This window comes from Hemitrygon akajei, chromosome 17 (genome assembly GCF_048418815.1).
Source record: "Hemitrygon akajei chromosome 17, sHemAka1.3, whole genome shotgun sequence".
NCBI lineage: Eukaryota > Metazoa > Chordata > Chondrichthyes > Myliobatiformes > Dasyatidae > Hemitrygon > Hemitrygon akajei.
This window is the reverse complement of record NC_133140.1, coordinates 59,824,528-59,837,485: the sequence shown is the minus strand read 5'-3', so window position 1 is coordinate 59,837,485 and position 12,958 is coordinate 59,824,528. Positions and strand designations below refer to the sequence as shown.

The 12,958-nt window shown below is 36.4% G+C and overlaps 1 protein-coding gene across 1 annotated transcript in view; it reads left to right on the top strand.

Annotated features, from left to right (window-relative positions):
• Positions 1 to 10,970, top strand: part of LOC140740756 (ataxin-1-like) — a 28,464-nt gene extending 17,494 nt beyond the window's left edge. Inside the window, exons 3-4 of the mRNA XM_073070248.1 lie at positions 2,061 to 3,929; positions 4,485 to 10,970. Of these exons, the coding sequence (XP_072926349.1) occupies positions 2,166 to 3,929; positions 4,485 to 4,985 (2,265 nt within the window). The 5' untranslated portion in view covers positions 2,061 to 2,165 and the 3' untranslated portion in view covers positions 4,986 to 10,970. The remainder of the gene's footprint in view (positions 1 to 2,060; positions 3,930 to 4,484) is intronic.
• The last annotated feature ends 1,988 nt before the right edge of the window (positions 10,971 to 12,958 follow it).

Here is a 12,958-nt window from a genome sequence, read left to right as displayed (position 1 = left end):
TGGAGAGGGTCCAGAGGTGGTTCACAAGGATGATTCTGGGAATAAAAGGAACATTCTCATATGAGAAACATTTGATGGCTCTGGGTCTGTATTCACTGGTATTTAGAAGGATGTGGGAGGATCTCATTGAAACTTTTTGAATGTTGAAAGGCCTAGACAAAGTAAATGTGGAAAGGATATTTCCCATGGTGAGGGGGGTCTAGGACAAGGGGGAAACAGCCTCAGTATAGAGGGGCATCCATTTAAAACAGAGATGCAGAGAAATTTCTTTAGCCAGAGGGTGGTGAATTTGTGTAATTTGTTACCACAGGCAGCTGTGGAGGCCAGGTTGTTGGGTGTATTTAAGGCACAATTGATATGTTCTTGATTGGACACAGCATCAAAGGTTACGAGGAGAAGGCTGGGGAGTGGGGTTGAGGAGGGGAAAAGAGAATCAGCCATGACTGAATGGTGGAGCAGAGTTGATTGGCCAAGTGGGCTAATAGTGCTCCTATGTCTTATGGTCTAATGCAAGAGATATGTTACTCTTTATTTGAAGGGATTTAAAAGAGAAAAATCAAGGAAGTGTCCAATTATATAAAGCTTTTATATAGCCGATGTATTATCGATGTACTTGTGTGGCAGAGTGAAGATGCATCTTGACCAAAGGAGGTGTGAGGCGCTCCTTCTCTCCACTCGCGTGCAAGTCGCCCTTGGGCAAGGAGTGGCACCTGCTTATCCCCCCAAGCAGGGTTATGGGAGCAGGTGGTGGGTGGACATATGAGCAGCTGGTGCATATCACAGGTCCTGGTTATGCAACCACTGACGCCAGGCAGACAATCTCTGAAGTGTATTGATAATGGCTGGGGTTATCCGTCTTGTAAAGACACTACCCAAGAAGAAGGCAATGGCAAACCACTTCTGTAGAACAATTTTCTAAGAGCAATCATAGTAACCATGTTCACCTACATCATACACCACAGCACATAATGATGGGCACGAGCCAATGTTTGACTCCGTTGGATGTTACTGAGTTTTCTGCATTATGGATTTTGGACTATGAACTTTTTCTTATGGTTTATATATTCTGTGTTTTCTTTCATGTTGCTTTTTTGCAGGCGAGGGACATTTGAGGGTTGATGTTCTTGTTCCTGTTGCATTTTGTGAGGTTTTTTTGTATGTGAGAAGAGGGATTGGGAGGCCAATGTTCTAATGTTTTTGTTGCATTTTGTGTGGGGTGAGGAGTTTGGGGTTTGACGTTTGTGTTCTTTTTTTGTGTGGGGCGGTTGCTGTTTCTCTCTGAACTGACTTCCGTGGTTTTTCTTTGTTTAGCAGCTATCTGGAGAAGAAGAATCTCAGAGTTGTATATTGCATACGTACTTTGATAATAAATGAACCTTTGAACCTTTTGTGATTATGGACAGTTTTGGTACACTAACTAAAAATGGATATATTGTAGTGACTACAAAGTTGCTTCACAAGATTGATTCCTGGGGTATTGTGAGCTAGCCTTTAAGAGGCCTAAATAGTCTGGTATTTTATGAAAGGTTATTTTTAAACAATATTCTGAGAGGACTTGCAGGTGCTGAGAGAATGTATCCTTGGCTAGTGAAAATGTGATTGGGTATTGTAAGTTAAGGTATTTTGAAATTAAAGTTCAAAAGAAGCTTCTTCACTCAAGTATTATTAATCAGTTGAACTATCTGTCCCAGAGTAGTGTGATGTCCATTTTCAAGATTAATATCAATAGTCTTTTTGAGAACGAATGGAATGAATGTGTATAGGATTAGGCTGGAAAGTGAAATTGATTTGGAAGGTTAGCCACGAGCTTATCAAATGGTGGAGCAGATCCCAAAGAACATATTCCATGATTGAAGTTAAAGCATAACGTTAAATCATTTTAGTGAAGCTTGATACTGACTCTGCATATTACAGCTATTACTTTTATCAATTTACAGATTATCAATAGAACAAATTTGAAAAAGCATTGTCTTTGAGAATGTATGCTTTTTTTTATAAAGGCATTTTTTCCCTTTGTTTTATTGTTATTTACATATTCTTTTTCTCTATTGATTGGTTAGGCTCCCGTCAGCAAGTGGTTTGAGGAGAGCTCCAGAATATCTTTGTTCTCCCATTGACTTTCCTTGGTGATATTTATAGGCAAAAGTAATACTCCAGAGTACAATATGAAACCTGCTTATGAGCGAAATCAGGAATGCCTGCCACCAAAGAAACGAGAACTTCTACAGAATAGCACTGGAGGTGAGGAGGTCTTAAAAAATAATACTTTGCCAACCAATATTACTACTGTGAGTGATGCTGATTGGTCGAGAAGTGCTGCTGAAGAGAATCAAACAACACTGAGATGTGGAGTCAGAGCTGATAATGGTGAAAGCTCACCTGGAGTTGCAGTGGATCAGTATAGTATGATGTACAAATTGGCTGTACCTTCTGCAAGCAATTCATTAAATGCTCAGAATTCATTGGTGAACATGGGGCATCTGTCACCAGGTTACAGCATTGCATCTCCGCTTCTTCAACACCATGGGGTTCCATATATGCCTGTTCATTACACCCAGCTACCCCATGCTTCACTGCAATTTGTAGGAGCTCCATACACAATACCATATGTGTCTCATGGGATTCTGCCAAATCCTCTAATTTCTTCTACCATGGGCATTCCCACCTCTCATTTTTCTCATCTTGTCTCGTATCCTTCCGTGATGGCTGAGGCTGTTACTCCTCCTCCACAGACAACTTCTCCTATAGAAACATACAGTAAAACCACTGGTTCTCCTATACAAAGTTTGACTCCACAAGGACCACTGGCTCACCTATCTGCAACAGAACCATTGCAAGGTATGGCTCATGGTAGGGTTCATTTTCAACCCTCGGTGTTAACGCCATCATATGCCTCATTTACTACAGCAGTACCGAATCTAGATATTTCCCATAACAATAGATTTAGCTTTCAGATGGCAAAAGACAAAGAAATTGCTGAAGCTATATTGGAAGTCTCAACAAACCGAATTGAAGGAGCTTCAAACCATCAAAATTTTGAGAAACGGCCACGACAAGAAAGATTTATAGAACTTCAGGCACCCCATAATGTTGGCAGAAAAGAACCGCAGTTATCTTCTTCACCCATTGAAAAAGCTAGAGGCAGTCCCCATTTTCCTTCTCATAGGGAACCAAGGAATGAGGTTACCTCTCCAGCACAAAGGAGTACACCGGACACAGACCTAGAAGTCCAGCAAGTAGTTGGGAGTTTGAGTGCTCAAGGAACTGAGGGTCCTGTAGTTGTTAGAAAAGAAGTCTTAAGTACTATGAAAGTTTCTCAGAATTCAGTCAAAAATCAAGAGCAATTAAGACACCATTTGCAAGTCATTCCAGGTAAGAACTTTGCAGAGTTTTGTTCTAGTGAAGAATTACCACAATCTCCATATCTGCCTGCTCAACAGCATGTTACCCCAGGACTCAAAAGGCAAATGCTGGATGACCAATGTGGGCATTTGCATAAAACAATGGTATTAGCCAATGGGCAGCCAATATTAATGCCTGTTGATGCCCCTGCTCTTGGGAATTCCTTGGTTAATACAGCTGCTGTAACTACAGAACCCGTAATTCAAAGGGCTCTTGATACACAAACAAGTGTTTGTACAGTGGTTCCACTTCCAGCTGCACAGCCCTCTGTACCAGTTCTTCAGCCTGTCCTTGTCCAGCAGTCCCCAGCTGCTCCTATTCCTTCACACTTTATGAAAGGTGCCATCATCCAGTTAGCGAATGGGGAGCTGAAACGTGTAGAAGACTTACAAGCGCAGGACTTTGTGCGTAGTGCAGAAATTAGTACTGGGTTAAAAATTGACTCCAGCACACTGATGGATATTGAGGAGAGCCAACGGGCCGGCTATGTCACCCTCCATTTCTCTGTAGGAGAACCTAAATCAAAGGTGAGTACAGTCTGTTACAAGTAATCACCTGAATGATACAACATATATTGAATAAAAACTGTTACCAAGCCAGGTTATTTACACTTTATTTCCATTAACGGGATTACAAGGCTAGCTTTTATCGTCTGTCCCTAATTGAGAAGTTGGTGACCTGGTTCCTTTAAATATTGATATCCTAGTGAAGGCACTTATACAATGCTATGTGATAGAGAGTTTCTGACAAACATTTGACTTGAAGCAGAATTGTAGTTGGGATAGTTATTAGTTATCTACTTAGAAGGATGAGCAACAGGTATTAAGGGTAGAGCATTTGAAATCAATAACTCACATGACTGGGATATCAAACAGAGCCCCATAGAATGGGTGAAATGGTAATGCTTAGCGTATTTGTTTAAATCACTTATGAAACGCGACTTGACCAATGAAGGGAAGTTTTGTATTTATAAAGGTGAAATGGGGGTGGTTAACATGGAAAAATAAAGTTATTTTTATTTCATGAATGGAAATGTGTTACTGTGGGAGTGAGACATTATGATTTTCTTTCCTGTGTTGTAGGTGAGTGTAGAGGTCCCTCAAGAGCACCCATTCTTTGTATTTGGCCAGGGTTGGTCCTCTTGTAGCCCAGAACGCACTGCACACCTCTTTGGACTTTCATGTCAAAGGCTTACAGTGGGTAATACCTGTATATCACTCAGCGCACAAACTTCTAGCAGGAGCTCTACCCAGCCAACATCTTCAATCAATACCATTTCAGCTCTTGAGTCAAGGACCATGGCAACATCAGAGGTTGTCTTAGCTCCTCCAGAGATTTCAGTCCACATAAGTAGAAACTCTGAGATTAGAAATTATTCTAAAGACTCTGTCATGCAGCATTTGCACACGGATTCTGAAAGCACCGGTGTTCCCAGCCACCCAGATTACCAGTGTCGCTGGTCTCCTCCGGTTTTCCAAAGAGGGAGTATTCAGTCAGAGGACACAAAAATGTCCACCCGACCATCCTTCATATCACAGGAAGTCAAACTTTCAATAGAAGGACGATCAAATGCTGGAAAGTAACTTGAGAAATGTAAATTAAGGCAGTTTCACACCACCTAAGACAGTGTTTGACCAGTTATATTAATGTATTGAAATGTACTTATGAAAATTTATGCAAATAATTTGCAAAATAGAAGAGCTTGGATTCACCTTTGAAGCATTAGTAGCAAGGGAGTGTGTGACAAGATGATTTTTTCTTTAATAATGAGGATGCTGTTAGCAGCTCATATTTTTGAAGTGCAGTAGAGCTGATCTAATGCTGCACACCTTTTACAACATAAAGATACCTAGTAAATTCTAAATGATGCTTCATGCCTTGCATGTTTTTTTCTGCATTTGGTGATCCTCTATGAAAGGATGAGAAATTAAACTCTTAAAGTACTTGCAGCAAAAATTAATTTTCATTTCCCCATTTGAAAAACTTTAGTTTTACTTCATTCACAACAAAGCAAATTTTATATTACATTAAATATAATGATCTGATGAAAAATAATCACTTAAAATTATTGAATGTTATTTTCAAAATGATTACTTATTTATGTACAAGTATTTGGGAAAACAGTAATAATCACAGAAACCAGGGGATAATGAAAAGTGAAGATGCTGTACTTTCACTTACAGGGTACATGAAATCTGACCTTGTATTAATTGGTCATCTTAGTTTCAGAGGTTTGCTTCAATACATTTTGCTTATCCAGATACAGTGCATGTTATTAAGTATGAATTCTTGGTTTAAGATCCCTAAAGGGACCATCACTATTCTATGTAGTGAGGTGTGCCTTGGTTCTTTAACTGAGTAAACACAAGGTTTGTTGCGCCTGGTTCAATTTTCGTTAAAGTCAAATTTTAATTTTCATAAAATAGGTAGTTGACCTGTGTAACTGTGTAACCTGGTTTTAACACTCATGGTCAAATAATGTATTGATTTTCTTATTCTTAAATCTAAGCTATCTAAAGTAATTTAAATGGTAATGATACCTAAAAATACAATCAATGAGATAGTAGATGTTAAGAGCATTATTTTGCATCTTTTTAAGAGGATCAAACTATTGAGTACCAGTGTTATATGGTGCCTGTGAGTTTTTGTACTAAATTAGTCTGAACTACAGCCTAAGTTTATATGTGAGCAACTGGAGTACCAAAGGCTGAATAATTCTGCTGTGTGTTGTTACTGATATTTAGGGTTATTCTCTAATAGGTTTGGCTGTCGAGACTTCATCTTATGATGTCCTAAAATAACCAACGTTTCAAATCTGTACACAAGTTGAACTTGCATTTATAATTGGAATTTGACTTCCATTTAAACAGAAATTTTGAACATTAGTGTAAGAGTAAGCAGAAGTGAGATATAATAGCATGCACAAAGGTGAAGGCCCATTGTTCCATGGGTGGCAGGTTCTAGTGAAATATGCAAAATATATAACTAATATGATCCTTCCCACTAATCAACTCTGTGGTTAAAGACTGATTAAGTTGTGCTGTACTGTACTTATGATCTACTACTTCCCTTGTTGAATGATGCCCAAGTTCTATGCATGCATTTGTTTTAGAAAAGTATTTAATTTTGGATTTTTTTGAGTGCCTAGTTGTGGTTCATGATTTATTTAAGAAAAAAAAAATCATGGTATTTGAAAAAGGTTAGCTGAATCAATTGGCTTAAATTCAGTTGTAGTGAGGATAAACTTCACTGTTGTATTGTTTTTGCCTCTGCTGTTTCTAGGTTGCTGCCATTAGAAAAAAACAAAATAGGAAGTTGCAATTAGGTGAACTGTAATTTTAAATTTGAAATGGTATTGAGAAAAAAGAAGAAATGTGACTGAGGGATTTGGAGAATAGTTGGTGCACTACTATGAAAATTAGTTTATCCTGTTGCTGATTGAGGATCCCAGAACATAAAACTAATTATTAAACGTTTATGAAGGTGATATGAAAGAATATTTGAAGTAGAATTAGTGCTGAAATGACTTATTTACTGTAGTTTTCCTATATTTTATTTTGTCACCTAGCACTTTTTATGTAATTAACAGTGCTGATGCCTTGAGCATCATTCCATACCAGCTTATTAACTGAACTGCCCAATGTAATATCTGATGTTGCTGTGCATACTGATGATCTTTTCACATGACATTAGCTTGTGTTTATGCACTTTGAGTTTAAATTTAAAATGTAATCTTCCATGACCGTAAACTAACATCAGTTTAGCTGAAACTTTCTCAAAAAAACTAGGTTTTCATAGTTCAGTATGCATTTAATAACAAATTTTAAATATATTGAGAAACCTATGCACAATATTTTTCATGTTCATCTGTTTAATTGTGGTTATTTTACTTGTGAAGCTATTGTATTTGATCAGTGGTGTCAGGAACAGAGTGCATTCAATAACTGGGGATTGGACTTATGCATGTAGCTGTGAAAAATCATTAATATTTGCACAACATATTGGATATACAAGAGCTGGCTTTTGCATTTTAAATTAACTACCACATCTCCAGTAACCTTGATGGTGCCCAGCCTTATTTCACCTCCCAAATTCCCAATTTAAAATGCAACATAATCTGAACCATGAGTGTTTTAGCACACACTTATTCAAATGTATTTACATATGTGGGTGGCTGCAGTGTTTTTTTGCAGCAGAGGAATTTTTCAATCCGAAATGTGGCAAATTTAGTAGCACACCAGTAATTGAGTCTAATTATGCTCATGGGGGAATGAAAGCTCTTTGTCAACTGTAACAGACTTGGAGTCACTTTTGTGAACATTTTAATTTTAGTGTTGTCACTGGAAGTAAATGACTGCCTGGATTATGCAGTATTTATATCTCTGACTGCATTTCTAATTTATATAGGAATTGCATGTGCTCAAAACTGACATGGGAGGATGCAAAAGGGAAATATAAAAGTTTAAGAATGATACCAAAGTGAAAGATTTAAGCAGTTTGATATTGTCTAGTAAATTTCAAAATTATACTTGTTAAAAACAACCACTGGGTGTGAAAGTAAAACAAAACTGCTGTAACCAAATCTCACATAAAAATCCCCTTATGTCTCCATTAGAAACTACATCTTTTCTGTTGTTCGGCTGCAACAAAAACAACTTAATGTTTTAGAATCTGTCGGCTCTTACTGATATGCAGTATTAATTCTGACTGCATTTTTTGTCAGACATTTTACAAAATAAACTTCTATTTCAACTTTGCATTATTTTCATTTGATTTAACAGTTTTTCAGAATTGATTTCTTGATTGGTGACTTGATTTCTACTAATCATTTGGGCCTGAACTAATAAGTGAATTCTAAACAGGACATAAGGGTATTTTAATTTGTTTTGCAACTTGTTGCTTGGAATGATGCATTTTCATTTTGCAGATTATTTACATTGAGATGTACAGAAAGTTCTTTTATGGTAGAACATTTTATCAAATTATCAAAAGTGCAAATTGAAACAATTGGTAAATTTTACCTCCTCAATTATGTTCTGTTGGTTGTATATTAATGTTTGACAAATGTTAGTTTTATATGTTTGTGCTATAGGAAATTTTTAATGCATGGAAGTTTCAGCCTATTTGATAAAGGAGATAATCCTATTTAACCTCTTATGTAGGGAATTGTGTTACAATCTTCTGTTGGTATGTTTGTCAGGATGGTCAGCACTTACATTTGAAGTCGACAGTATCCCTTTTGATGAGATAACCTTGCTGAATTTGAAAATCACCCATACAAAACTTTGTAGTGTTTAATAATATTTGCAGTAAATTTGTATACCTTAAAATATTCAAAAATGTGTACAATAGTTTACAACATAAATTTTTATTCCAAGTATTAAGTGCAACTTAAAAACATTATTTACATTAATCACCTAATGGATCATACAGAAAATTCATTACATTTATTCCCTATGGCAAGACTGGTCATCTGTTTCCCAGTATAAAGATAACACTAAGCAATTTTTGGTTTAAGATTCTCAGAAGGGATGCTGACAGGATTTATTTGTGTTTTTTTTTACTTATCTGTGCAGGTCAACAGAAGAAAAATTATGTAAATCAAAGTAAATTAGCTTAAAATATATTGAGCATCTTGTTAGTCAATATATACACAAGTGCAGTGGAGTTATGTTATTGCAAATCATTTATGTCTCTCTGGAATATGATTGGCTGAGACAACCTATACACGCAGACAATGTAACATATCTTGAGGTGAGGAGGAAGGAAGGAATATTTTTTTAATTCAAAAGTTAGGTTTTGCAGTTGACCAATAGCCTTAGTATTCATTCCTCAAAAGATGAGATGTGTGTTTATTATTCACTGCTAGCTTTACAAAAACTGAATTTCATTTGCATTTTCCAAAATTTGCACATTTTCTATACTACAATGTCTACAGCAGTTAAGTGCAACATTTAAACTGTAGGGATTGAAATTATATTCAAACTATTACTGAAACTATTAAAGCCCCAATGAAGTAAAAGAATTGAAATAAAAGTTGAAAAATCTGGAGATATTTACCAGGTCATACAGCTTTTGTGGAAAGAGAAACAATTTTAAAAGGAAAATATTGAAGATGTTGAAAATCTTAAATAAAACAGGAAATGCAAGGAGGCCAGGCGCCCAATGAAATGTTATCAACCAGCAGTGTTTCACCATTCACTGATGTAGTCTGATTGCTAAAATTTTCCAGAATTTTTGGTTTCCCTTAATATTTCAGGCTAGTGATCGTTGCTCAGAATATTAATATTCCACAGATGCTGCCTGACCTACTGAATCATTTCAATTTTTTTGTTATTTCAGCTATACATCATCTGCTATAGTTTTCTTTGGCATTGTTACATCCCATATATAATGCATTGCAAGAATGCATTCAAACAAACGATTTCAGGATGTTTTATTACTGTTGAGATAAAATGTAAAAACATCAGTAGATATGTGTATATGACAAAAATGAGCAAAGGTTTTATTTTAAATGAAACTATGACAGCCATAGTTTAAAAATAAAACCTTTGCTCATTTTTGTCATATGCACATATACACTGATGTCCTTGGTAATATCACAATGTACAAATGGTAATGCATTTCAATTCAAATTTTGCAATATAGAATTTGCTTCAGCTTTATCAATTTGTTCATGGATGTTGTATACATTTGGTGAATTAAGTGCTCTTTCCTAATAGGATTTGATCAATACCTATAACAATATTATGACATTTCAAGTGACCTTGCACACAGTAATATGTATACTAAGGAGACATTCCTTGCATTATTTGTGTTTTTGTGTGTTTGAGAGATGTTATAATTTAACTTACAATGCACGATGAGGAGATGCACAAATGTTGGAATCTAGTGTAAATTTTAATTGTTTCGCACAGATATTTCATGAACATTTAAGTTGCTGATGTTATTGTAGAAGGTTTGGAAGTTTTAACCCAATTCCAATGCCTAACAATACTTTTTTTCCCTTTTAGCTTATCCAAAACCAATTAAATAATTTATCGTGCATTCTGTTTAGAAAACAAAATTTGGTTTGTGATTTTCTAAAGTCATTTTGCAGCATTTTTATCTGTAGAAATGGCCAGATTGAAAGTTCTGCAAAAGCTAATATAGCTTCAATATCAGGCTTAGAATATTGCTCTAGCTCCATAGGTATTGGTCATATCTCAATGTTAGAATCACTGCATTCCTAACAGCATCCTTGAAAGCATTAATCTATATTTTGTTGTGTTTTGTAACCATTTTTCTAGAAAAAAGACTAAAACTTTTAGATTGTATATTTGTATTTTTGTGACCTTTTATGCTGTTTACTGTTAATTTTGTGTACTGCAAGAGAAAATGTATTTTTATGTCAAGTCTAACCTCTGTATTGCATTAATTTCTTGGTATGTAAACACTGCATAATATAAACTCTACATTTTACTTCTGTCTCAGGATGATTATTGAGTGGTTCAATAACTGCACACAATCATGACTTATGACATTAATCTCCTGTAGATTGATTTAAATAAAATTTTGTCCAGCCATAATTATTGTCTGAATCATGGGTGTCAAATGAATCAGTTTTCTTCATATCTGTGCATCTATTTTCCTTTTCATTAAAATCTTCTACCTTCATTATTACGCTCAAACTCTTTATGGTAATTCTTCATACAGTGGATTCTGGTTAATTGGGACTCAGTGGGAACAGTACATTTTGGCCCAATAAAGCGGCTGCCCTAATTAGCCGAAATTTCATGGTAATAGTTAAAATTAGTAATCTACCTATTCTACTACAGTACTATAAAACTGTGTATTAGTTCCAAATGGTTATCAACGGAGGGATTCATCCAGTGTCTGCTGCCATGTTCTTTTGACTGACTGTAAACAAACAAAATGAGTGCAGACACCCAATGCAGATAATGGACTTCCTTCAGGAAATGCTTTGGACAATCGCACCCTCCAAATCTTCATTTTCATTGTAACATTCAAGATGATTGTCCATACCTTTCAAAGTCTTCATAGGTCCTAACTTGTTGAAGTAGTGAAATCATTTAATTTTCACTCACAGGCATACCTGGCATCTCCAAGCCTGAATGCTTGACACTGCAGTGAGCAAAACAGTTCTGAGTTGTTCTACTGCTCATTTCTTGCCAACTATCAGTGGCAAAAATCATTTCATTTTGAACACAAATGTATGCAACTGATGCTTTTTGGACATTGTTTGACAAACAGTCTCCTGTCCCAATCAAGCAGCATAGTGTCCCAAATAAATCTAGGCAATCCAAGCTATTTTCTTGTTTACTTTTTGTTCTTTAAGAGTTGTCCCAAATAAGCAGCTGTCGGGATTAACAGATGGCCCAATTAACCGGAATACACTGTGTCTTTAGACAATCCCTGCAATAGTTTATCCCCAACTGCACCTCGGACCCCAATATAAATATAAAAGTGATATGAAAAGTATTCACCAACCTATTTAGAAATAAGATTCTGGTAAAATTGAGCCCTGCCTGGAGTTAATACCCCAATAAAGTTTTTTTAAAAATGAGGGGCCACAGATGCCTGGTGAGAAATGAATGCATAGAGGGCACGCAAAGAGAGGACATGATGCTCTTTTAGGCAGATCTCTCGATTATTCACATGGAAAGGTAAGCAGAAGGGAAATGTGATGCACTGTTCCAATGCCATACAAATTCTAACACATTAAAGATGTGCAAAAATGGCCAACCATGGAAATATATTCCTGATGGGTATGCTGCCAGTAGATTTTTACAGAAAGAAACATTAGCTGTTGTTTTAAATGGTTACATTGATTAGATTTATATTGATACTGCAATTTCAAAACTTTTTTCTCTATAAATGAGCTTTAGAGTTGTACGGCACAGGAATAGTAACAGCCTCTTCGCCCTAACTTGTTCACGTCGACCACAGTTACCCACCTGAGTTAGTTTCATTTGTCTACATTTGATCTATAACCACCTCTATCTGTGTACCTTTCTCAAATCCCTAGGGTCTCAACATTGCAATTACACACACCTCTGCAACTTCCTTGGCTACTCATTCCTCATGGGGCACCTTAGTAGCGTAGTGGTTAGCATGATGTGATTACAACTCGGGGTGTTGGGGCTCAAATCCGGCGTCCTCTGTAAGCAAGTTTATACATTCCTTCCTGTGTGCACGTTGGTCTTCTGCTTCCTCCCACAGTCCAAAGACCCATCAGTAGTAGGTTAATTGGTCATTGTAAATTGTCCCATGATTAGTCTAGGGTTAAATCGGTTGGTTGCTTGGCACCACAACTCCTGGAAGAGCCTAATCCGCACTGTACCTCTAAATATTAAAATACCCACCAGCCATTATATGGAAAAAGTTGCCCCTCATGCCCCTTTTAAATCTTTTCCCTCTTGCCTTAAATCTATGCCATTTATTAGACATTCCCACCCCGGGAGAAAGGCTGACTATTCATTTTATCTATGCACCTCATGATTTTTATACAACTCTGTCTGGTGACTCATCAGCCTCCTGTGGTCCAGGGATAAAA